Below are 25754 nucleotides of genomic sequence, written 5' to 3' on the forward strand. Positions count from 1 at the left end.
GCTTATTTAGTCTGTATCTGTAAATGATGATCTTTTATTTTTAGAAGACTGCTTCAAATGTTTTTAATCTTTGTCCCCCCAAAAATTGAACTCAATTACAGTATGATAGTCACATGCTGTAATGACTATACTTGTCTGTGTAGACATGTCAAAAATATGCATACATGCTTCTGCTTTGTAAATATTAACAGTGTGTGGTTTTCACAGATCATTAAGAGGATATGCAAATGCTATTGATCAGACCTTTTACATCACAAAATCAGATTTATTTAAAAAAATGCAACATTAAATAATTCTAACGGAATACAAAGCACTTCAAACAAGTTGGCGTTGGCATTTGATGCCCCAAATGTGCATGTAGCCACATGTAAAATAAGTTTTGCTAGTGGCCAGGAATGTATCCAGTATACTGAGCATAGGGATCAGGCCACTTGTAATCCTCCACACACAGCAGCTGGGAATTACCAACCGGTTTCCAATATATAAAGCTTCTGTATGCAGCAAAGCGGTACTCCCGGTTGTCTTGCGCTGGCTCCCTTGCCCTGCCAAGTAGAGTGATCGTCGGCGGTAGCTAGTCGCTGCAGCCTGCTTCAGCAGCCATACCGACATCCGACTGTAAAGAAATGGCAAACATTCAGAGGGATTCAAGTGAAAACATTGCTGTTTCTAGCAATTTACAATTACCGAAATTATTCTAATGGTAAAAGATGGCTAACTAGCAGCAGCAGTGCAAACTGCAAGCCAAAAATTACTTTCGCCTACTGTGGAGTAGAATATAAAAAATAGCTCCTAACACAGGTGAATATCTTCGGGATATAGAAAATAACGCTTTAACAATAACATTACTAAAAACGTCTTACTTACCTCGTCACTTGACATTTTTCTGTAAGAAAGCTTTTACAAGGGAAATGTTATCCACCGCTGGAGCTTGACTCCTTGCGAACGCGAGTTGAGTGGGGGTTGGACCATAGACTGTAAATATTACTGGACGAACCCTGACCCGTCTGGGACATAGGCAGAAAATGAGTCCAATCGACGGCCGCATCCATATTGGATTTGCAGTTTCAACCTAACTTCGGATCAACCTAACGACAGCAGTAAGGCGAGACCGGTGGGACTTAACTCCGCCCATTCAGCTCGACGTTAGCAGTCCACTTCACAGCATAGCTAACAGCTAGGCTGCTATCATCAACTATTCCTGCATGTCCTGAGAAAACTCTATAAACAGTAAGTTAACATTTAACTTTTCTACAACACAGTTAAAACAAATTATATTCAACCCAAATATTTAATTAAAGTCTTAAAACTACACTTTTTTAAATATACAATCATGGTTATTAGTTATTTGTCAGAGCAGTTAGACTTTGTCAGTGTTAGCAGAGCAATACATTAACAAAGTTTTATCCATAAACTGTAAATAAATATGAGACATCCAGAGGAAATCAATATTACAAAGCATACAGTTCATGTTACTGTTCTGACAAAAAGAGGAATGTCTGTGTCTTATATTTACTGATGTCAACAGCGGTGTGGTGAACATGACAATTGAAAAATAATTATTTAGTATTTATTATAAGACATTTGTTTTCTATTGAACCCTGTGAAGTCATGGAGTCTGTGGACAGTGTCAGCTTCACACCAAAAACTTTAAGTAAAAAAATAGTGTTTAAGACTGGCATCTATTATGATGAGTTGCAGCTACCTTGTTCAATATTATTCCTGCAGATGTGGCTCATAACAAAAAACAGCCTGAGCTGTCACATGTAGTTAACTGTACATTTTGTCTTGTCTGAGGTATTAATTGAACACCTTTGTATTTCTCCTATAGACACAGTGTGGATTATTGGTGACTGGTCCGTCGAGGTGCCCAGAGAGCTGCAGAGACAGAGGAAGAAACCTGAGCCTCAACAACATCTGTATTTGTTGGTTCTTCTGGGGTGGACTTCAGTTGCTTTTCTTCAACAGCTCGCTGTGAGGGAGGTCTCCCCCGGATGGCCTGAGTGATGTCACCCACAGGCTGAGAGCTGGAGCTGAGGCGGGTTTTAAGCCTCTTGACAAACCGTTCCACCGCACCCGCCTGTCAAGCTGGTCAGCTACACGCCTTATTGTGAATAACTCTTATTCTTCATCAAATCAAAACTGATGAGTCATCAAAACATTCAACCCCCGTACAGTGTGTCCATCGAGACATGAGCTAATCACACCTATTTGTTTGTTTTGTACCAGGCTGTAAACATGCTCATCTCTGCTGTAAAAACAGACTTTTTTTAATGTTGTTTTTCAGATTAAATAAATATTTCTATATAAATGCACTCCTTTATGTCTACTTATGAGTATACATTTCAGATTTGAAATGACAAGACTAAAATGTGCATTAATGCTCAACTTAATAGCTAAGGGAAGGAAGTCTACTTTTACACAACTTATTCTTTCGACATTTTTTTTTACCAAATACTAATGTAGTTCATTTCTGAAAGTGGGATGGAACAGAGTCATTGCAAAAATATGCCCTTAAACACAGCCCCATTCTTAAATCAAGATACATGGAGAGTAAATAAGATCAATAACTTGTGAATAAAAACACAGTTAAAAATTATTTAGAAATGTAGTCTTCCCAGATCAATATCACATAATATCAACTTCTCCCATCTAAACTGGACAAAGGGTTTTAAAATGGGAAGAAAATGGTTTGATTGCAAGTTGTTTGGAGGAGATCTAGTTTTATTTGAACAGCATGAATACAGTCTTCCAAAGTGCAAACCCTCCTCCTCCTGAAGCTTGTGGAGCTCCTTGATGTACTGCCGTCTTATCTGCTGGCCATCTTCTCTCAGCAAAACTTTGACTGTTGAAAAGTCATTCAGAAGAAGCTCGAGCATGTGACATGGATCCAGGAGAACATGGACTTTTAGTGAGGGGTCTTCAGGATGGCAAAGTGTACTACCCAGACAACAAAGGTACAGTATTCAGGTAATCAACATCTATTTAAAGTTAAGAAGATAAACATTATTGTAATCATACTATTTTCAGCTCTCTCACTCACTTGCAGAATGATATTCCACATCAAACTGTCTCAGATTTTGTGAGGAAAAATTAAGCAGTTTATTGTGGATAGTACTTCATCTTAACATGAAACAAATACAACCTGAATTATTTAAATCATTAACAGGTCCCAACTCTCTGTGCTTTAGTACAGAACATACAGTAATTCATTTATTATTAACATGAGCTCAGTACATGGCTGTATTCTTCAAACAATTTCTTATACTTTATATCTATGTGCTTTATATCTTATTTTCATTCCATATGTTATTTATATTTTATATTTCTACTGCTATATTCTGTGTATGAGTTCAGTGAAAATTAATATGGTTATTAATATAGTTCTTAATGGTTACAGATGCTCTTACAAAGTGAAGTTTTTTTAAAATTTGTTAACAGTTTGCTCAAATCTTAAGACACTACATTAACCATGTAACTTTAATGTCATCCTCTATAACCTACACAGCAGATTAGGTTGAGTTCAGTTTATGTAACTGACGGATAATTACTACACAAAGTTTGTTTTTTAATGTCCACATTTAGGTGGAGTATAACATTCATCATAACGTCAGATAACCATATTTACAGTCTGTGGTTAACCACCGAGGTGAACCTTTAGCTTCTAACATCACACAAACTCATTATTTTCAACATCTTAACAACAAACATTTCTAAACCATTGACCGTAAATAATGAGCTACAGTTAGCCGACTGGTTTACAAGCTAACGCTAAACAAGCTAGGTCCGTAAATATAAATACCGACACATGAGTATACAGTAAATATAACACTACTATATCACTTACCGAAAAAAACTGAAGCATCAACTTGTTGGATGGTCTGTTAACCGCACAGCAAGCCATGTATGTTGTCAGATATGTGTTAAACAAACTCTCCAAACGAAGTAAAAAAGAGGAGAAATCAGACGGATCAAGCTGTTAGCCTCCTGACCTGCTGACCTGACAGACAGATGCAGCGCGCAGAGCTGTCAATCAAATCTGACACAACCAAATATGGGCATAGCCGTTTTCCTTAATAGAATAAAATCCGATGAGTTATAAAAAAATTCACCCCCCCCCCCCCCACAGTGTGAGGAGAAGGGGCCGTCAACTTATCAGATATATCTCGTTTTTTGAACCAGGCTGTAAACATGTTGATTCCTGTGGTAAAAACAGGCTTTTTTGGCTGTGGGCTTATGGCACTTCCGGCGCTTCTGCAGCCAGCCTCAAGCGGAACCTCGAGGAACTGCAGTTTTTTGTACTTCCGCATAGGCTTCATTTTTCGAGACCGGAGGTTGCCCCTTGGGTTGGACTTGGAGGTGTGTTGCTGGAGTAGAGAGGGAAGCTACAGCATGGAGGAGGGGTCGCCAAACAGCCGTTTGTTTTGATTTCATGCTGGTGCTCAAGGGCGACATCTACTGGATCAAAAAATTGCGTATAAAGCCTTAAATAAGTAAAATAATTGTTAAAAGAGGTACAGATAAAATTCACAAGGGTTATGATTGCAATACTATAGGGCCACAAAATTATCCTGTTCAGGGTCCTGTTTACAGATATGCTTATGGTCTTTTATTCTGATCATGTTGATATTAAATCAGGTTTCACTAAGGTTTATCTCAGATTCAAATATCTAAACATCAGAATAGTTTTATTCTAATCGATAGTTTAACAAGATTTACATTGTACAAATATCAAAAATGAATTGAGTATTAAACTGTTTAGGTTTAACCAGTATTTGAGTAACAATAAACACAAACCTTACATATTAAACATAAAACATTTTGGGGACGTTTTGCTGGAGGTCCGGCTTAGCTTAATATTTCATAACTTTATATTATTATTCTAACAGCCAAATTCAAGTATTAACAACTCCGGGTAATGTCTTTGGAGCAGTTCTACCGCCAAAATGCCTCTGAAACTACCTAAAAAGAATCCCACCGCTGAAAAGTCTCAGTCATGCCAAGATGGCGACGTACCTGAATTAGACCCAGCCATTGCCATGGCTATGGAGGTATTAACGGCTAATATCACTACCGTGATTGACAATGGGCTGGAACGTATGCTGGACAGTATTAACTCCAATATATCTCAGCATCTGTAAGAAATTAATGACTGGGTCGGAGAAGCGGAGGGCAGAATACTGGCGGTGGAGAACACATCCTCCGAGGCAGAAAAGCACATCGCAGGCCTGACTAAATCAGTTAACGAGCTGACAGAGCGCCTGCAGGATTACGAAAACCAGGGCCGCCGGAAAAATCTGCGGATCCTTGGAATAAGAGAGAAACTGGAGGGCAGTGACGTGGTGAATTTTATGGAGAAGTGGATCCCCCGGATTCTTGACATGGAAACTAAAGCCGACCGGGTCAAGTTAGAACGGGGCCACCGTATACCTGGCCCCGCCACATCGAGGCTGCCCCGGGCTATGATCGTCAGGTTCCACAACTTTGCAGACCGTCAGAATGTTGTGGAAGCTGCCCGACGTGAACAGAGGTTCTCTGCGAAGGATCCAAAATATTTTTCTTTCAGGACTTTGTACCAGGAGCCCGCTATGCCATGCTGTACCCAGCTTTACTCAGGATCACGGTTAACGAAGCCACCAAAACTTTTCACACTCCTGGTAAAGCTTCTGCATATATTGACTCTCTGGAGCGGCCGTAGAGGTGCTCTGATGCAATCATTATTATTAATGGTGAACTGAATTGTGTGTGGTCAGACTTGTTTATATGCAGTCTTCAGTGTTAGCCTACTGTGTTGTCTGCTCTCCTTATTGTTTCATGAGAGAAAGTACATTTATTTTATCTTAAAACAGGCATCCCATGTTTTCCATGTCCTCTTTTGGGTCAATTTAGGCTATTAATGTTGTCATCCAACACTTGGATCCATGTGGGTTTTTTACGCATACTTAATGTTTGTTTGGAAGCTTTTCCTTTTTCCTATCTTCATGGTTAATCATTAACCTGTAGCAGCTGTACTCGTTTTATTTATAATTTAGAATTACTCTCTTCTGCTAGTGTCTTTTGTCACCTTTAATCGTCGGGATGTGACGGTCTATTAGTCTGCGGTGAGATATTTATTTTTTTATTACCTGCACAAGCGGATCAGGCCTATATCTAGGCTCTGCCTGTATTAGATGGCTCTGATATTGCTATAAACATTATTTTGAGGTCTCAACCACACAGGTTAAATGCCCACTATCATCTTGCAAAGTTTTTCAACCAGTGTTCAAAGGTTGTTATATGTTATATTTTACTATCCACTTTTACTCCTTTTGTATTTTTAAAAATACTTAAGCTAGTGACAGGGAGTCACTTAACTGAAGGTGGCTGATACCACTTTTGTTGGGTTTATCATCCTTTATGCCTATCTTTTTTTTAATTAAGTTTGAATAATTTTTCATTGATATTTTTACTTGGTAATGCCGGATCTTAACCGGTATGCTTGCTTCTTTGGGAAAGTCAAGGGTCCTCCAACCTCAGAAATACTCTGTATTAAACATATTAAACTTAAAACGAGAATGGGTGGGACAGGTTTTTGTCTCGTCCTATACCTCAAATAGTAGGGGTGTGTGTATATTGATCCACAAATCACTGCCGTTCAAGGTAGAGAAATAGAGTTGGGCAGTAATAGAGTTGTGTGAGGAGCTGGGATATCTTGATGTATGGAGGATCACACATCTGGGAGAGAAATAATTCTCCTTTTTCTAAAATGTACATAGGAGCAGCTCAAGGATAGCTTATTTCTTTGTTCCCAGGTCAAAATTAAATCAAATAACTTCTTGCTCTATTGGAAATATCTTAATCTCAGATCATAGCCCCATTTTCCTTCAATCCCTTCATGAGGGGAGTAGCCCTCCTACCAAGTTGTGGAGATTTGACTCCTCCTTGCTCAGTGACCCTAACTTCATTTCTTATTTTGCCTCTGAATTTAGGATATTTTATACAATTAATAATACACCTGGTATCTCTCCTTCAACTCTCTGGGAAACGAGTAAGGCATATTCAAGAGGCTTAATAATTTCATATGTGAAAAGTAAACAACGAAAAGCACTTGAACGTCAGAGGGAGTTGGAAATTAAATTGTCAGAAGCAGAAAAATAATTTGTGAAAAGTGCCTCTGAGACTAATTTGAAAACAGTGTTAGCTATCAAGGCCTCATTGAACTCCTTACTAACTCATAAAGCTGAACAGTGCATCAGATTTGCTAATCAAAAGTTATTTGGCAACAAACCAAGTAAATATTTGGCTAGATTAGTAAATAAAAAATCTGATTCTCAATGCATTTCAGCCATTAAGGGTGCTGACGGTAAAAGGAAAACAGACGCAGACAAAATTAACAAGTCGTTTGAACAATACTATAGCAAGTTATATAAAAGTGAGCAACCCGTGTCTACTCAGAAGTTCCCTGAGCTTTTTTTCTCCAATTTGAGTCAGAAATTCACAGACTTACAAAAGGAAACACTGAATAAACTGATAACGGAGCAGGAAGGGAGCTTTGAGTTCTATGAACTCAGGCAAAGTTCCAGGTCCTGATGGGCTGGGGTGTGAATTCCCTTAAAAAGGGAAAACCTGATGATGACTGTGGATCCTACAGACCTATAAGCCTATTAAATACTGATCTTAAATTGCTTTCCAAGATTCTTGCTCTGCGTTTAGAAACAGTCCTGCCTACAGTTATAGATAGTGACCAAACAGGATTTATAATTGGCAGAAACTCTTGCAATAATATGAGGAGGCTTCTCAATATAATTCAACTTTCCCAATCTGACAAATTAGACTGTGTAGTTGTTAGTCTGGACGCAGAGAAAGCGTTTGATCGGGTTGAGTGGACCTATCTCTTTTCCACTCTTGAGAGACTTGACCTAGGCGACACATTTATTAGCTGGGTGAAGTTGCTATATAAAAACCCATTAGCTGCTGTCCTAACAAATGGTAAGAGATCATCTTATTTCCGCCTAGGCCGGGGTACAAGACAGGGCTGCCCCTTGTCCCCTTTGTTGTTTGCAATTGCCATCGAGCCTCTGGCGGAGGCTATTAGACACAGCCCTACTATCACAGGGGTTTCAGTTGGCGGTAAAACTCACAAGATCTCCTTGTATGCTGACGATGTGCTTTTGTTTCTTACAAATCTAGATGTATCAATACCGGCAGTATTGGATCTGATTAGTTGCTTTAGCGAATTCTCAGGCTATAAAACAAATTTCTCAAAGTCAGAGGCTCTTCCTTTAGGTAAACATGATGCCCCCTCCCCCTTATCTTGCCCATTCAAGTGGTCACCGCAGGGTTTAACACATCTGGGAATAGTGATAACTCCCTTGCTTCATCAGTTATACAAAGCTAATTTCACACCCTTATGATAATCTTGAGAGATGGAACTCCCTACCACTATCTATGTTTGGAAGGATCTCGTTACTTAAAATTAATATTCTGCCTAAGCTTCTGTATGTGTTTCAAATGCTTCCAATTTTCCTTTCAAAACGAGTAATTAAGGAAATAAATGGCTGGTTTAGTACTTTAGTTTGGAGCGGGAAGAAACCTCGTATGAGCCTAGTTAGACTCATGAAGCCTCAGGAAAGGGGGGCCCTTTCGGTGCCTGATGTCAGGCTCTACCAATTAGCTTCACAGTTGGGCTACATTGCTGAATGGATTAGAAATGACAGTGACTCTGTATGGCTTGATTTAGAATCTTTTCAGGTTAATCAGCCCCTGAGAGGTCTCTTGTTTGCTTGTGAACTAAAGAAGATGAAAACTCTTATTGGTGACAATATAATTATACAAACAACTATTAAAGCCTGGCAGGATATAAGAAAATTAGAGGGACTAGGGGGACAACTGTCCTCTTTCTCGCCTGTCTGGGGCAACATAAACTTACTCTCCTGGTACCACTGACAAGGGCTTTGAGATGTGGGACAGTAAAGGGATTGTTACCATAGGACATTTATATGAAAAGAAAACACTACTTTCATTTGACCATTTATGTAAGAGATATAACATACCCCGAACATAATAATTTTTAAATAGCAGGAAAGACGGAGGTATTTCTCATCAACCCTCTCCACTGGAGAGATTAGTCTCTACTGGAAGGAAAAAGGGCATACTGGTGGTTGGGTATAAAGCCCTTTTTAAATATGAAAAAGGCAAACCAGGTTAAAAGAAAATAAATTTAGACCACAATTTCCCAGTTTGGGATTAATAAAGTAATTCTATTCTATTCTATTCTATTTAGGTTTCTACACCACCTGCAGATTACTCCCCAACTTAGACATAGAATGGATCATAATAAATCTGAACTGTGCATGAAGTGTAATGTTGAGATCGGGACCTTTATTCATTGTGTTTGGACTTGTACATTTATAGATGATTACGGGGAAAACATAGATAGATAGACTAAACCTAAGCATTGTAGTGAAGGGTCTCATTGATCATAGGAGTACGTGACTGATTCCCTATGGAGCTACACATATCATGATATATGTTGGTGTGTTGTGGTGCTATGATGTACAGGACTGTAAAATTTGGAAGCTGTCTCTGATTTATTTATATTATTTGTAATTTTCTATTTCTGAGGTGTAACATTTGTTTTTGTTTTTTGTTATATCTGTTGTTCCACTACAATTCAGTTTTCTCTGTATTGTTTTTGTTGCTGGTCTGTGTATGGTCTCCCGGAGATATGATCTCTCCCTTTATTTCTTCCACTTATCACACGGATCGCCTTTGTGAAACTGTTGAGTAATTTTTGTTATTGTATATCAGAAAATCAATAAAGATATTTGAAAAAAAACAAAACACAAAACATTTACTTCACTGTAAAAACTGAGATCGGGGTTAATTAATATTCACCAAATAAATTCAAGTAAAATATACATAATAAAAAAAACTATGGGCTGTTTCGACTAATGGTTTGTTAAATTAAACAAATATCAAGAAATTGTTGGTAACATTTTACAGCGATTGAGTGTGTGTTTCTGTGTGTAAAACCAGCTTTGAAAATTTATGTGAAATGTAATTATTTTGGATCGGAACATGACAAATGCAAAATATTGATTAATTTTAATTAAGGGGAGGTCTTTGGTTTTAGTCTCTATAGACTTCCGCGCACTTATTTTCTCTTCACGGAGTGACATTCATCGTCAGTGCCACACATTGAGGACTTGGCTACTTTTTCCTCAGGTAAGACCTGCTTTTCTGATTTTAGTCAACAGTTTGGTACCAAGCGCTTGTAGAAGTTGAATATTTTTTGGGCTGCTGCGAGTTACTAAATAATAGCCTACAACTCCCTGTTTAGTCACAATAAGACTGTTTTTGTCCAAAGTTAGCCTTCCTTGACTTTGAATTAACATGAGAGACAAGGACTTCAATATGGGTCTCTAAATGACGTTACGTTGTATGACAATGTTTCAGTGCAACATTATGATCATAATGTTAATGTAATAAATCAGCTCCAAAAATGTTTATCTTTCACCGAACTGCAGCGCGAGCAGCTCAACCTTAAGGAGCTAGCAAACAAGCTACGTCGGTATATGTCACCATGCTGAAACAGCCCTACACAACAAGGACTGTGGAAGTTATCGCTGAATTCTGTTCACATTTTAATGCACACATATTAGTCCCGAAAGGCTACTTTTAACTCTTTTCCCAATACGTAACCCCCCCCTCCCCCCCACCGCACGCACACACAGACACACACACACACACACACACACCGCAGACACGCACGCACGCACACACAGACACCTTAACGAGGGAACATGTTACGACTTGAACCGCCTGCTTCAACGCTCATGGCTGAACAAGGACAGTGTCTGTGGTGAGTTAGAAAAATTAAGCCAACAACATTTCGTCTCACCTGACATTAAGTAATAGTTTTTATTTAAGAAGCGTATAGTTTCATACTTTCCAAATTTGCGTGTTCCGGGAGTAATATAAAAAAAATTCTCTTGTTGCACTGTTGTACAAGATATGTTTTCCCTCCTTTGCTTTAATACAAAGGTCTACTGTTGTGTTTTAGACACTCTGGTTCATAGGGTACACAACATTGAGGGCTTTATCTGGCCAAAATGATCACGAAAAATCCACCGCTCGTCTAATATATTTATGAGTCCGTTTGTCTGCACGCTGCATGATCACGTAAAGCCATTCATGTCTTGTATCACGACGTTATGTAGGTTACAAGAGCTAACCGTCCTCAAGCCCTGTTGGTGCTGAAGCAGTGTGTGAGTGCAGGGCAGCGGGGAGAGGGAGAGGGGGGTCAATCGTGCTGCAGCACTCTTATCTGAAAAATCAGTTCATCAAGATTTGCGAACATCATCTTATTCTCAACACTTAAATAATTAGCCATTCTGATAAGTCTGTATCCTGGGAAAAAAGTAAACTTTTCAGTTTTTCAACAAGATGCTGGAGCTAGTACAAAGACAAAAAGCCTGATCATGTTTTACCCACAGACTGTCTCCTGCCACTAAAACTGATCACAACTAATCTCCAAATACTGTTAATGATAAATGGTAACATTATTTGATTTGACATCACCTTGAATTCAAAGATTATGAACACATTTTTTTTTTTTTTTACCATAATTTGATGTCAGTCATGAAAGTGTCTGAACTTGTCTTGTTATCCAGGTGTGTATGTGTCTGATCTATAGCGTCCAGCATTGTTTTGTTTCATCTGTACGGTAATTTGGTTTGGTGGTGTCACAAACTGTTTAAACAAATTATAATTTATTAAGTTAAATCATTTTGTTGTGATATTTATCTTATAATTACTATAAATACAAGTTAATGTTCTCCTTTTATCTTACAGAGAAATATCCCCTGGATGAGGAACTCTGACTGTCTATCAACAGGTATGTTTGGCAACAGATGATATTTTATGACACCACATTTCACAGAGTATGTAAATTAGACCTGTACAATATAAAAAAATATAAATATAAATTAAAGAGTTTATGTAAGCTATAACTCCAAGTGTCTGCTGTTCTTCACGTTTTACACCAATCTTTGAATTCATGTCCATCAAGAATCCCAAAGAAAATCTTATGTAATGTTTTCTGCATTGACACAGATTACTCTGAGGATAGCTGATTAAAAAAAAGCTTTTGGTTTCATCTGACTGCATTAAAATGGTGTGACAGCATAGTTAATATACACAGGCCTCTATCCAGATCATGATACTCATTCAACTAATATCCTACATATAATCTAACAGCAAAGGTTTAGTGTGAACATTTTTAGCGGTTTGATAAAAACTCCTTATCAACTTAATTTATGTAACTTATTCGACAACAACAACCAATACTTAATAATTTATACTAATAAGTAAGGTAATTTATCTCTTAAATGTTAAGATGTATATTAATTATTAGATATATTGGTATTATTGGCAAATCGTTTTTCACATGGTCAATAAAATGAGTTTTTCTTATCATCAGAGTTTTTGGATCTATGGGATGGAAGTGTAAGATCTGGAAGTCTTTGTGCACCACAAAGGGGAATCTACTAAAGCATTACAGACTACATCACGCAACATTTGGTTGTGGACAATCCCAGCCGTGCCTGTATGAAGGATGCCCTTATTCATTTAAAACGCAGAGTGCCCTTCGCACACATTTGTCACGATACCATGCAGCTGAAGACTGTCAACAGCCAGCTGTTTTTAACTGTTTAGTTTGCAAAGCTTGTTCTTGTACAGAAAAGGACTACTATCAGCATCTTGGAAATCATCTGAAGAGCCATGAAACAGTTTTTTGTGTTTTTAAAGGATGCAACTTTAGGACAAACATCTACAACACATTTTTGAAACACAAAAGCAGGCGACACAAGTCCTGTTCTTTGAGTGATTTCAAGGAAGACATGCACGGAAGTCACCAAAATCAGAGTGTGGAGTTGTCTGATCTCCAAGAGTCTAGTGATAGTGAGGGCACCAGCTTAGCTTGTGATCAGGAAAGTTCATCGTTTTTAGTTCTTCAAAGAATTGGCCTTCTTCTGCTTAAGTTAGAAAGCATCTATAATGCCTCAGTGAAATGCATTGATGCTCTGGTTGAAGACCTTCATTTCATTTCATCTTCAGCAACTGTGTATGCTGTCAGAAATATCATTGATTCAACATTAAAGTCAAATAAATGCACTGTCGACCAGGCTATTATAGCTGACTTGGCAGAACAGTTGTGCCAGTCACATCCGATTAGTACAGCACTTGGAGCATTTCAGGAGTGTTGACCCTGTTGAATATATTCTTGATCCCCTGAAAAACAAGACATTTCAATATGTGCCTATCCTTGAGACTTTGCAGGAAGTCTTGAAGAACAAAGACATTGCAGAGGGACTATTGTCAAGACATTTGAACAGAACTGGATACATCGAGTCCATCTTTGATGGTAAAATTTACAAGGAAAATGACTTCTTTGCATCAGAGGAAAGCAGACTCTCTATAATCCTTTATGTTGATGACTTTGAAGTGTGTAACCCACTAGGAACCTCGAGGAAAAAACACAAAGTAACTGCAGTTTATTGGGTTTTGGCAAATGTGCCTTCTAAGTTTCGGTCTGCATTAAACTCAATTCACCTAGCTTTACTTTGCAAAGCTGTTGATGTCAAAAAGTTTCAATACAAAGCAGTTTTAGAACCACTCTTGGCAGATCTTGCCACTCTAGAACAGGAGGGCGTTTACATTTCCTGGGTGGGAAAAAAGATTAAAGGGACTGTACTTTGTGTTGTGGCTGATAATCTAGGTGCACATTCAGTAAGTGCACTAGTTGAAAGTTTCACAGGGCCATACGTCTGTAGATTTTGTCTTGGACATTCTTCAGAGTACCAAAACCAAGAAGTGCGTACTGGAATATTTCCATCTCGAACAAAGACAGACCATAGTTTGCATTTGCAAGCTTTGAGTGACAATCCTAATTTAACACATTGCTTTGGTGTAAAACGGCCATGTCCATTGACTGAAAAATTGAGTCATTTTCATTTTGTCTCTGGGTACCCACCAGATGTACTAGATGACCTTTTTGAAGGTATAGTCCCAAGAGAACTGGCATTGTTAATTCAGGTTTTAACCAAAAGGAAGTACTTTAATTTGACTGTACTAAATGAGTTAATAACACGTTTTCCTTATAAGGGCACAGACAAAGCTAACAGCCCTCAAGCAATTCCTCAGAACTACACTCAAAGAAGAACTATAGGGGGAAATGCCCATGAAAACTGGGCTTTAATAAGGCTTTTGCCACTTATTGTCGGTTCAAGGGTACCAGAAGGTGATTCTGCCTGGCAGGTTCTTTTAACAATAAAAGACATTGTTGAATTGGTTGTTGCACCAGTTCACACAGTAGAAACTATTGCATACCTGGACTTTAAAATATCTGAACATCGTGACAGATTCTTACAAGCTTTTCCTGAAGAGAAACTGATACCCAAACACCACTTTCTGAAACATTAACCTTCACTGATTGAACACTTTGGGCCTTTGGTTGGTGTATGGACAATGCGTTTTGAAGCTAAACACAGCTTTTTTAAGCAAGTTGTGAGGCACACCAAGAACTTCAAGAATGTGTTGCTGACCCTTTCAACGAGACACCAAATGATGATGGCATACCAGAAGCACACAGATGATGGACAACAGCCACTGTGTGTTACAAAAATATCTGAGGTGCCACTAGATGTGCTACATTCAGACTTACAAGAAGCTTTAAGAGAGAAATCACCACTTCTGTCTACCGTGCAGATGGCAAACACCATCACCTACCATGGAACTAAGTATGGTGTTGGGATGATCTTGTCTTTTGGCTCTACTGGTGGACTACCTGACTTTGCAGAGATTAGTCAGATAGCAATTTTGGACAACTGTGTGCATTTTATCGTGAAGTTACTTGCCGCTTGGTATGAAGAGCATCTAAGATCATTTCAACTGGAGGACACTGGAAAAATAGCTCTGTTGGAGCATCAGAAACTTGGTGATGTGTACCCCCTTGCCTGCATACATTGTGGGAGGAAAACGCTTGGTCACACTCAAACGTCACATCCGCTGTTCCTTTTAGGTAATTAAATTATACTAATGCTATAACCTTAACATATTACCCTAACTGATAGCTCCTGAGAATAACCATCTATTAACAGTAAATTGATAGTTAGATATTTTGCTTCAATAGTTATTTTGTTGTGGACAATAAAAACAAACAATAATTTTAACAGTAAATTGATAGGAAGGCTGTATAATTGATGCCTATTTAATCTTAACCCCAATTTTAGCATGTGCAATTTATTGGAATTGATAATTATTTTTACATAAAAAAGCAATGTTTTGTAACTCAACATGCGTATAAACAGCATGTTTGATGGAGGTCTGTGTACATTATAGTTATTATAGAGTTTAGAGTTAGCTTGACAAATGGTAAATAAATGCTTTCGTAAGCATATACCAAAGGAAAAAATACTGCTCAAAGCTTGCACTTTCACAGTACAGGAGACAAAATGGTGATTCTCACCATTAAACAGCACAACTTCTAGCTGCTTAATGAACACTAAAATGAGGAAACAATAGATTCAACTGCAATTACAGAAAAAATACATTTTACTTTTGATTAGTTATGAATTAAACCCTTCATTACAAAACTCAGAGTCGGATTTACAGAAACCATAATTTATTTTTAGTTCATGTACTTTTTCTAAATGTTTAAGCCATTGTTTCTTTTATTGACTTGTCCCTCATGAGCCCACTTAATTTGGTAACTGAATCCTCACTTGTCTTTTGCTATTTCAATCTGTTTTATAGTTTATTTTAGTTATTATTGCAAATACTTTTTATGTTAAGAGCAAAATAACCTTTTTTACTGTAGGTTAACTAACTATCAATTTAATATTTATAGATATGTTTGGGCTTCTGTCTGTGATGCTAATGAACTTGTCTTTTCACAGTCTTGAGAGGAACACAGAGATGGAGGCAAAACTCAGAATATTGATTGATGACCAAATTGAGAAGTTGATCCTTCCATCAGGCATCCCATCCACTGTGGAGGAGCTGCAAACTGTTGTGAAGGAGACTTTTAGTGTATCTGACGAGTTCAGTCTTCAATATCTTGACCCAGAATTCAAGGATTTCTTTACTCTCAGAAGAACGGACCAAATCAAACACAAGGACACAATAAGGGTGGTCAACTCGTCTTCGGTCATTCTCAACTTGTTTCCAGTTGATGAAAGTTTAAGCAGTTCCTTTGGCCAGACGACTACTGACTGTGATTCTGCATCACTTGCAGAGTCATTTACTGGATCTTCTTCCTCACAGGACACTCTTATCTTGCAGAGGCACAGTAACACAGAACGATATCAGCCATGGCCAAAAACGTTTCCCATTCCCCAATTTGCTTATGAAACTGAAATGTACATCGCAAGAGCCATGGAAGAATTCAAGAAGAGCGGAACTCTCCTGACTATCTCAAAAATCAAGGCAGATGTACTTGAGAAGCTAGCTGAAAATATATATACATACACTGCCTATCCATCCAGTGCTCAAATAAGCGATGTTGCTGAGGCTCTCGTCACAAAATTTCCATGTCTCAAGGAACCTGGCTCGTACTCTGGATTCTACGGCTGGCAACAAAGCATAAAATACAAGATGGCCAATTATCGCACCAAACTTCGTGGCTATGGTGTTCCTGAGGTTTTATGCAATGCACTGAAACGCAAGAGCTCTGCTGACCAGAGGTCAGCTAAAAATGTGAAAAAGCCTCGAAAGGCTGAGATCAACTACCTCCCTCCTTACCCAGCAGGTGAGGATGAAAACAGTCAAGAACAAGTGAGGATTCAGTTGCTCAGTGAAGTCATGAAGAGGGACAACAACAAGATAATAAAAGAAAAAATGGCAAAGACATTTGCCCACAGAAGAAATGAAATCATCAACTGTTCACCATGCATTGAAGACATCAAAGCCAGATGGCCAGCTCTTTTTGAGCCATCTCATGTGAGTTACATATAGATGCTATTAAGAAATATTTTTTTCTGTTGTAAATGAATTCACTAGTGGTTGTGGATAAGAAGGTTTTTTTTATAAACAATAATTGTTAGTGGTAAGAAACTTCATATACTCCTTTAAAGTGTGGAACTTCCCATATGAAATGATGTAATGTACTTGAATGAAGCATATTAACCAGCTGGATAGTTAGATGATTTAACCCAGAAGGTAAAGAATCCATAGTTAGTTTTAATACAAATCATACAAATAATGATAGGACTGGGGATTACATGTTGTATAAAGAAATGTAAGAACAATATTTACACTTGAAATACTTTAGGGTTTAAAACTGATTTCTTGTTTGTCTCTCAGCTTCAGGATGAGTTTCTTAAGATCACGATGGTCAGCCTTGAATCCCAGTTCATGTTCAAGCTTGATGAATACACTCCCAGACTGCTGAAAATCTTCCACTCCAAGGGCGGAAGTATGGGTTTGAAGTTACGGTCCATCCTACTCAAGGTATCCTCAAACAATTTTTCTGTTAGGCCAAATTGAAGTTCAGACATTTTGTGGTCAAATTACTCTAATATTACCAATTTTAGGATTTGGAAAATATGTGATCTAATGCCTCTTGCGCATGCTCAATAATCACATTGCAAGGGTATGCGATGTCAGTCATGTGACCAGAAACAAGTTATGCTGCCATTTATCTGTTGCTTCATTTAAAATAACTCACCAGTTTCTCTTTAACCATGAATAATGATAATGATAACAAAAAGGTCTGATATCACATAAGTTCAGCCTATCACCAGATCACACAGAGAACTGACTGCTTTACATGCAGAATGTGAGCAGACATATATGCTGCTGTCAAACAAATCTCTCTAGCCAGAATTTCTGTGACTCCCTCCAAAAAAGAGCCATGTGTTATTTTATAATGCATTGTTGTCTTGTACTTTTAGTACAGGAATTATATGCCAGTTAGCCAGCTAACAAACTCTATTAACCTAATAATAAAAATGCAGTTTAAACAGTTTCAAGGTTAAATGATTATTTTAAATCATGAATTTGGTTGATTTTTATTTCAGGTTCCCAGCAGTCCTACCATCGATGAGAGTAGAGAGGCTGTCATTCATTGTTTGTTGGCTTATCTTGGGGAATCTACTGATCAGCTCTTGAAAGAGTATGATGTAAGTTTAAGTCCATCTTAAAAAATGCAAGTGCTGTCAGTGTTAACGCAAGTTGTGATTTATTCAGAGACCTTGATGCAACTTTTTTTTTATGCATTCTGTGTGTGTGAGTTCAGGTAATTCTATGTATTTCTACAGATTTTGGACTTCTGCATTGGCTCCATTTTCCAACAGAAAAATGAAAATGCTAAGTTTTTAAACAGCATCAACTCTGTTGTAGTGTAAACTGGCAACAAGCAGTTCCTCTAAAAACAGAACTGCATGTGCTCATTACGCAGCTATTAGTGAGTAGGTGTAGAACAACAACCAAACCTTCTTAGTGCCAACGTCTTTCTTCAGTTGTTTTCAATAGGTAGAGAGCGTTTGCAGCCGCCTGAAGAAAACAAGCTCTCTGCCGTTTTTATGCGGCTGCTCCGAGTGCTCAAGTTAAAAATCTTTCAACCTTTCAGAAAGGCGCTGTTGACGTCACAGACGCTCTTTTCAAAATCTATGATATACCCCGTATTTTAGCCTCCTACAGATCGTATCTTGTACTCACATCCTCTTTGCTCCGTTTCTGCTTGGGTAAAAAATAATCTCAAATATAAAACATGCAGTAAAAAGTAACAGAGCTGTGTCAGTCTTACAGCTGCCGTTGTCAACAAACTGTTGTCATAGAGAGAGGATGGATGCGTGCAAACGCTCCCGAGTGCACAGCCAGCGCTTTACTGCCCAGAAAAAACGCTAGCTGGACACAGGGCCTTAGTCACTGGTTTAAGCAGGGTGAACTATGTGCCATAGCTTTGATAGACCAAGGCTATATTGTCCAAAGGGGTGAAGAGAATTTGGTGATTATTAAATAATCAACCTCAATTTTATCGTCCCCTAGGGGAAATTAGTTTTTGCAGCCAGGTGAAAACAAATAAGGTGTGGATCACACAGGCACATTAGGAACAACATTCAAAAATGTTAAATACATAAATACTCCCTCCTTATTAGAGCTCATTAGCTTGATCGCCTGAGTTTATAATAATGACCTTTGTCTGTGGCTGTACAGTCTGATATACACAATATTCTTGTAATTCCAGGATGCTGATGAAGACAGTGTGGCACGGGACCTGGCTGTACAAAGCATGAAGATCTACAGAATCAAGACCAATGTGTCAGAGGACCCTGAAGACATTGGAATTGTGGTTGACGGTGTCAAAACTCTTTGAAGAACTTTCCCAGGGCCTGCTCCATGCTTGTTGGGCTGACATATGCAGTGGATCTTGCCTATCCAAAGGAGCTTCGATACACATTTGAAGTTTTCCAAAAACTCCTTCTTGAACTGGATAGTTCAAAGCTGTCCCCAAAAGTTACCAGCCTCAAGAATAAACTGTTAGCTTGAATAAAGGGACAATTGAAGAATGAGGTGGATGTTAAAGTCACTGTCAGGTGTTAATCATAGACGTTCAAGTTCTTGTTAAATGCATTAATTCCACCGCTCCTGATAAAAACAAACTCGTCTGAGGATTTTCTAATGTTTTTTTGACTCAATATTGGCACAGGAAGCACTTTTTCTTTCAAAATTTTTAAATGGGTATTCCAGAAATTTCACTTGCAGTTCAGAAATATTGTTCAAATGCTAAGTACTTTAAAAAAAGCTAAGAATATTCTGTGCTTGTGATGGACAGAGTTTATTGTGCAGTGTTGTTAAATGCTTATAAGCTTTTGAATCTTTGAGTAATGACAGGTCTTTGTTAGTACACTGATGGGAGCCTAGTAACTATGTGAACAAGACTCTGTGTTAAGCATTGTTTACCAAAATGGTACACCATAAGGCCAGTGGATGTTCTTTGCCTATAGTACACATGGTTTACAGCCTTTTTTTTGTAGCTCCTCCCAATATTTTATATTTGCATAATATAGTACTAAAAAAGGTTTTATAAGCTTGTTTATAATACATGTTTTTTACTGTCCTTTAATGCACTGTGATCTTTTGTTGTGGTATTAAGTAAAGCTTACTACGAAAAAGCCAAAGTATTGAGTAGATTGTGCTTAGAAAATGTATGGCAACAAAGTGACAATCAAATGTATTGAATAGATTTAAAGCACTGTGATACTTAATGAAGCATAAATTTAATCAATTATTCTAGGTAGAAATAATTAGGAAAGGCCATGTAAATATGTTGAATTGATTGTTTTTATTAATGTTACTAAGTGATTCCAAATATTTTTTATGTAGATTATCCATAAAAATAATTCAATTTTGATTCAACAATTAGTAAATTAAAATAGATTTCTACCAAATATTAAGTACATATTAATAAGTTTCCACTATATTTTCAGTAAATTTGAATTAATTTCCACCAAATACATAATTAAAAAAAAGTTAAATTTCCTCAGTTACCCCATAAATATAAATAACTTTTTCTTGAGAAATTGTGTTTGATTTACTTAATTTTTTTTTGCTATATAACTCATATTTTGGCATCATATTACTAAATGCAATACATTTAAATACATTTTTAAAATAGTATGTACTCATTTAGTTTTTTTAAAATTGGTTAAATAATTCAGTAGTTTTTATTAAAGTTGAAGAACTTTAAATCTACTTAATAAATTTACGTGTCACTTTGTTGCCTTAATTTTTTTAAGTAACTAACAGTCAAACTTTTTACGGTGTTCCCTTGCTGAAAGCATTAATATATTTTTCTGCAGAACACAATATTAGTTTACCACAACGGAGGATTAGGGCCACATTAAAAAAATATATATACATTTTGAGAATTAAAGTCGGAAATTTACGAGAATAAAGTCGGAAATTTTGATGACACATCGATGATACAACAGAAAACAGAAAACTCAAAGTACTTTGAGGTCTTTTTCGATTCTCTGATTTTTTTGAAATTTTCAAAATCCAAAACAAAAATCGCCAAACAGAATTTACATTTTTAGACACTTCAAATCCATTATTACCCCTTTACCTTTTCTGGTATAATCTGGTATTTAATCTCGTAAATTAACGAGTTCGAGATCAGCCTGCGCGAAAATGATGAAAGTAGAACTCTTAGTAGAAGTAGAAGTCTTTAAAGATGAGGCAGACAGATAACAGACACAAATAGTTGGGGGGGTGGGGGGGGGGACACGCCGACACAAACACTTGGAGTTCATGTGTTACTTTTAATGACAGCTGTCCTTTTTTATCAGAAAGCTATCCTTAAATGACTTCTTTTCCTGATTTCGGACTCTATCCAGTATCCTATCCCTACAATAAAGGCACAAAAAGCCCAAAAATAAATCATGAAAAAAAAAAAAAAAAAAGTATCTTGCCTGCACAGGAAAGGAAATATTTTTCATTTTGCGCAGGCTGGTCTTAGGAAAATAACACAGTAATAACTTTTCTGCTAAGACACACACACACACACACACACACACACACACACACACACACACACACACACACACACACACACACACACACACACACACACACACACACACACACACACACACACACACACGCATGTAATGAAGTGAAAAGCTAGCTTACCGAGACATGTGAAGTGCAGCTTCTTAACTGCGGCTGCTCCTCGAGTTTACATGGTGAAGTGAGCCGCCCCTAAATTTGAAGTGCTCACGTATTCTGATCTTTATGGTAAATGCTCCGGACTCCAGAGCGAGCAGGAGTAACAGACAGAGAGAGCGAGTCCGTTATTAATCTCCTTTTTTTTTTTTAAGTGATAAATGCAGAAGTCTTACCATAAAACTGGCTATGAGATAAACGTGTATGAAACGGGAGCAAACAAAATACTGTTCAGGGAATAGCTTCGGTGAAGTTAGTGTGAGAATAATTCTGCGAGTCTGAGGTAACTTCCGTTTTTCAAAAGAAGGTGTTTACGATTAAAAAAAAACAGTTTTCTTGGAGAAAAAAATAATTATATATATCTTCTTCCATAGGTACACCATGGTTCTGATATGGTTGGACTAAGTACTTCTAAGACTACATGCACCGGTACGATGAAGTAATTTTACTGTGTACTTTTTGAGAAATCCACTGTCAACGTCCATAATAAAGCACTATAATTAGTCTTTTTTTATGACTTTGATGTCTCGTAAAAACATTTCCTTCCATAAGTACACCATGATTCTGATATGTTTGGACTTAGTACTTCTTAGACTACATGCACAGGTACTATGAAGTACTTTTACTGTGTGCTTTCTGAGAAATCCACCGTCAAGATCCCTTACACAAGACAGCTCTCTGCAGTGTTTTGAATGTTACAGTACCAATTTGATTCACTCTGTCACAGCTACATGTTTCACTTTTAATATTTTGCAATAAACACACATACAAGCATTTTTCAAATATTAATAATGTCACAAATAAAAAATTACTATTGACATTTTTTTACATTTATTATAAACATTAACACTTTTGTAGAACATACATATGAAATTACAAAGACTATGAACACCAACAACTATATACATCTATATTTGTTCTTCAAATTTGAACCAATACAAATATTAACAAAGATTTAAACAAACAAAACCTACAGCCATCAAATTAAAAAATATGAGATACGTTTCGAACATGTGTATTCTAAAAGGTATGATTTTTTTTTATGACATTATTTATGTTTATGATACGTCAAAGGAAGAATATGCAATTTTTTGATCCAGTAGATGTTGCCCCTGAGCACCAGCATGAAACCAAAACAACTCGAGTTGCATTATTGTGTTAGCATGCTAATGGTAGCGCTCTTTAGTTTGCTTGTAGCTTCACATTGCATGTAAATTTACACAAAATGAACATGATCTAAAAACGCTTACGTGACATTCAAATAAGCAGTGAGTATGTTATTCTTCTTTTCTATAGTCCCTCACTTAAAGGGGAACTAAACCCCATATTTTCAGCTCTACTGCTCTGCCCTGGAATTTAAAAAAATGCATTTAGAATGTCAATGTATCAACTTCGAGAGGGAGGGGGGCAGGGGGGTAAGACACGCCCACTCACTGCTTTGCGCCGTTATCAGCCGCAACATGATACAATGTTTACCCCACACACACAAATACACACACACACTTGACTCCACACAGTTCGCAGAGTCGGGTGACGAGGCTTTTATAGGTTTAGTGACGTGGGGATGCGACTACGTAATACTGTACTCCACACAGCCGTTAGAATTTTTCAAACGGAAGGGCAGACACTCTGCACATTTCTAATACAAGTACTAGTACTCAAATGTCGAGATTGGGACTTGGATTGATCCATAACACTACTTAATACTCAAATACAGAGGTTTATAGTTGAAAAAGGTGGTTTTAGGGTTTAGTTACTCTTTCAACAACTTTTATACACAAGGGGAGGAGCCGGCCGGCCGTCCGGTCCATGTAAACATGCTGTAGATACGGTTCAGACAACATCACAGACAGTGGGACTCTGGTGTTACACTCATTGTAGACAGTCATGACTCACAGAGATATTTACAGAGGATATACTGGATTTCTGCTATATTTACAGTAAGTGTAAAATGTCGCACATTCAGCCTTTGAGACCAAATTTTAATTTCGGAACATCTCTGTATAAAAGTGCTGCCGGTTTATGCCAAAAGTACGGTTCAGCTCAATACATGAAAGTAATGTGAAGGCTGAAACTGATTTGATGCGTTACATTAACGCTCACTGGACTTATATATTTTCTGTTTACATTGCACTCTGTTTTAGACTGCAAATCATGCACATATCTGCACAACTGCACAGCTCCTCAACATCAAAGTCGGAAAAAAAGACTCATTATAGTGATTTATAAGGAACTTATCAGAACCATATCAGAATCATTGTGTACTTATGAAAGAATTTGTTTTTACAAGACATCAGTCAGAAAAAAGACTCATTATAGTACTTTATTATGGACTTTGACAGTGGATTTCTCAAAAAGTACACAGTAAAAGTACTTCATAGTACCGGTGCATGTAGTCTAAGAAGTACTAAGTACAACCATATCATAACCATGGTGTACTTATAAAAGAAAAAAAAATATATATATATATATGTATATATTTTTTTTTTCTCCAAGAAAAATGTTTTTTTTTTAAATTGTAAACACCTTATTTTGAAAAACGGAAGTTACCTCAGACTCGCAGTATTATTCTCACACTAACTTCACCGAAGTTATTCCCTGAACAGTATTTTGTTTGCTCCCGTTTCATACACGTGTATCTCATAGCCAGTTTCAGGGTAAGACTTCTGCATTTATCACTTTTGCCTGGAAAAAGAGATTAATAACGGACTCGCTCTCTCTGTCTGTTACTCCTGCTCGCTCTGGAGTCCGGAGCATTTACCATAAAGATCAGAATACGTGAGCACAAATTTAGGGGCGGCTCACTTCACCCATAGACTGTAAATATTACTGGACGAACCCTGACCCGTCTGTGACATAGGCAGAAAATGAGTCCAATCGACGGCCGCATCCATATTGGATTTGCAGTCTCAACCTAACTTCGGATCAACCTAGCAACAGCAGTAAGGCGGGACCGGCGGGACTTAGCTCCGCCCATTCAGCTCGACGTTAGCAGTCCTCTTCACAGCATAGCTAACAGCTAGGCTGCTATCATCAACTATTCCTGCTCGTCCTGAGAAAACTCTACAAACAGTAAGTTAACATTTAACTTTTCTACAACACAGTTAAAACGAATTATATTCAACACAAATATTTAATTAAAGTCTTAAAACTACACTTTTTTAAATATACAATTATGTTTATGAGTTATTTGTTAGAGAAGTTAGACTTTGTCAGTGTTAGCAGAGAAATACATTAACAAAGTTTTATCCATAGACTGTAAATAAATGTGAGACATCCAGAAGAAATCAATATTACAAAGCATACAGTTCATGTTACTGTTCTGACAAAAAGAGGAATGTCTGTGTTTTATATTTACTGATGTCAACAGCGATGAGGTGAACATGACAACTGAAAAATAAATATTTAGTATTTATTATAAGACATTTGTTTTCTATTGAACCTGTGAAGTCATGGAGTCTGTGGACAGTGTCAGCTTCACACCAAAAACTTAAGTATTAGAACAAATAGTGTTTAAGACTGGCATCTATTATGATGAGTTGCAGCCACCTTGTTCAATATTATTCCTGCAGATGTGGCTCATAACAAAAAAACACCCTGAGCTGTCACATGTAGTTAACTGTACATTTTGTCTTGTCTGAGGTATTAATTGAACACCTTTGTATTTCTCCTATAGACACAGTGTAGATTATTGGTGACTTGTCCGTCGAGGTGCCCAGAGAGCTGCAGAGACAGAGGGAGAAACCTGAGCCTCTACAACATCTGCATTTGTTGGTTCTTCTGGGGTGGACTTCGGTTGCTTCTCTTCAACAGCTCGCTGTGAGGGAGGTCTGAGTGATGTCACCCACAGGCTGAGAGCTGAGACAGGTTTTAAGCCTTTTGACAAACCGTTACACCGCACCCAACTGTCAAGCTGGTCAGCTACACGCCTTATTGTGAATAACTCTTATCCTTCATCAAACATTCACCCCCCCGTACAGTGTGTGTCCATCGAGACATGAGCTAATCACACCTATTTGTTTGTTTTGTACCAAGCTGTAAACATG

General features: G+C 37.6%; 1 protein-coding gene across 1 annotated transcript in view; it reads right to left on the reverse strand.

Annotated features, from left to right (window-relative positions):
• vwa11 (von Willebrand factor A domain containing 11) overlaps window positions 1–21698 on the reverse strand; it is a 36333-nt gene extending 14635 nt beyond the window's left edge. Inside the window, exon 1 of the mRNA XM_020641675.3 lies at window positions 21676–21698. Within this exon, the coding sequence (XP_020497331.2) occupies window positions 21676–21683 (8 nt within the window). The 5' untranslated portion in view covers window positions 21684–21698. The remainder of the gene's footprint in view (window positions 1–21675) is intronic.
• Window positions 21699–25754: the final 4056 nt, after the last annotated feature.

This window comes from Labrus bergylta, chromosome 1 (assembly GCF_963930695.1).
Source record: "Labrus bergylta chromosome 1, fLabBer1.1, whole genome shotgun sequence".
NCBI lineage: Eukaryota > Metazoa > Chordata > Actinopteri > Labriformes > Labridae > Labrus > Labrus bergylta.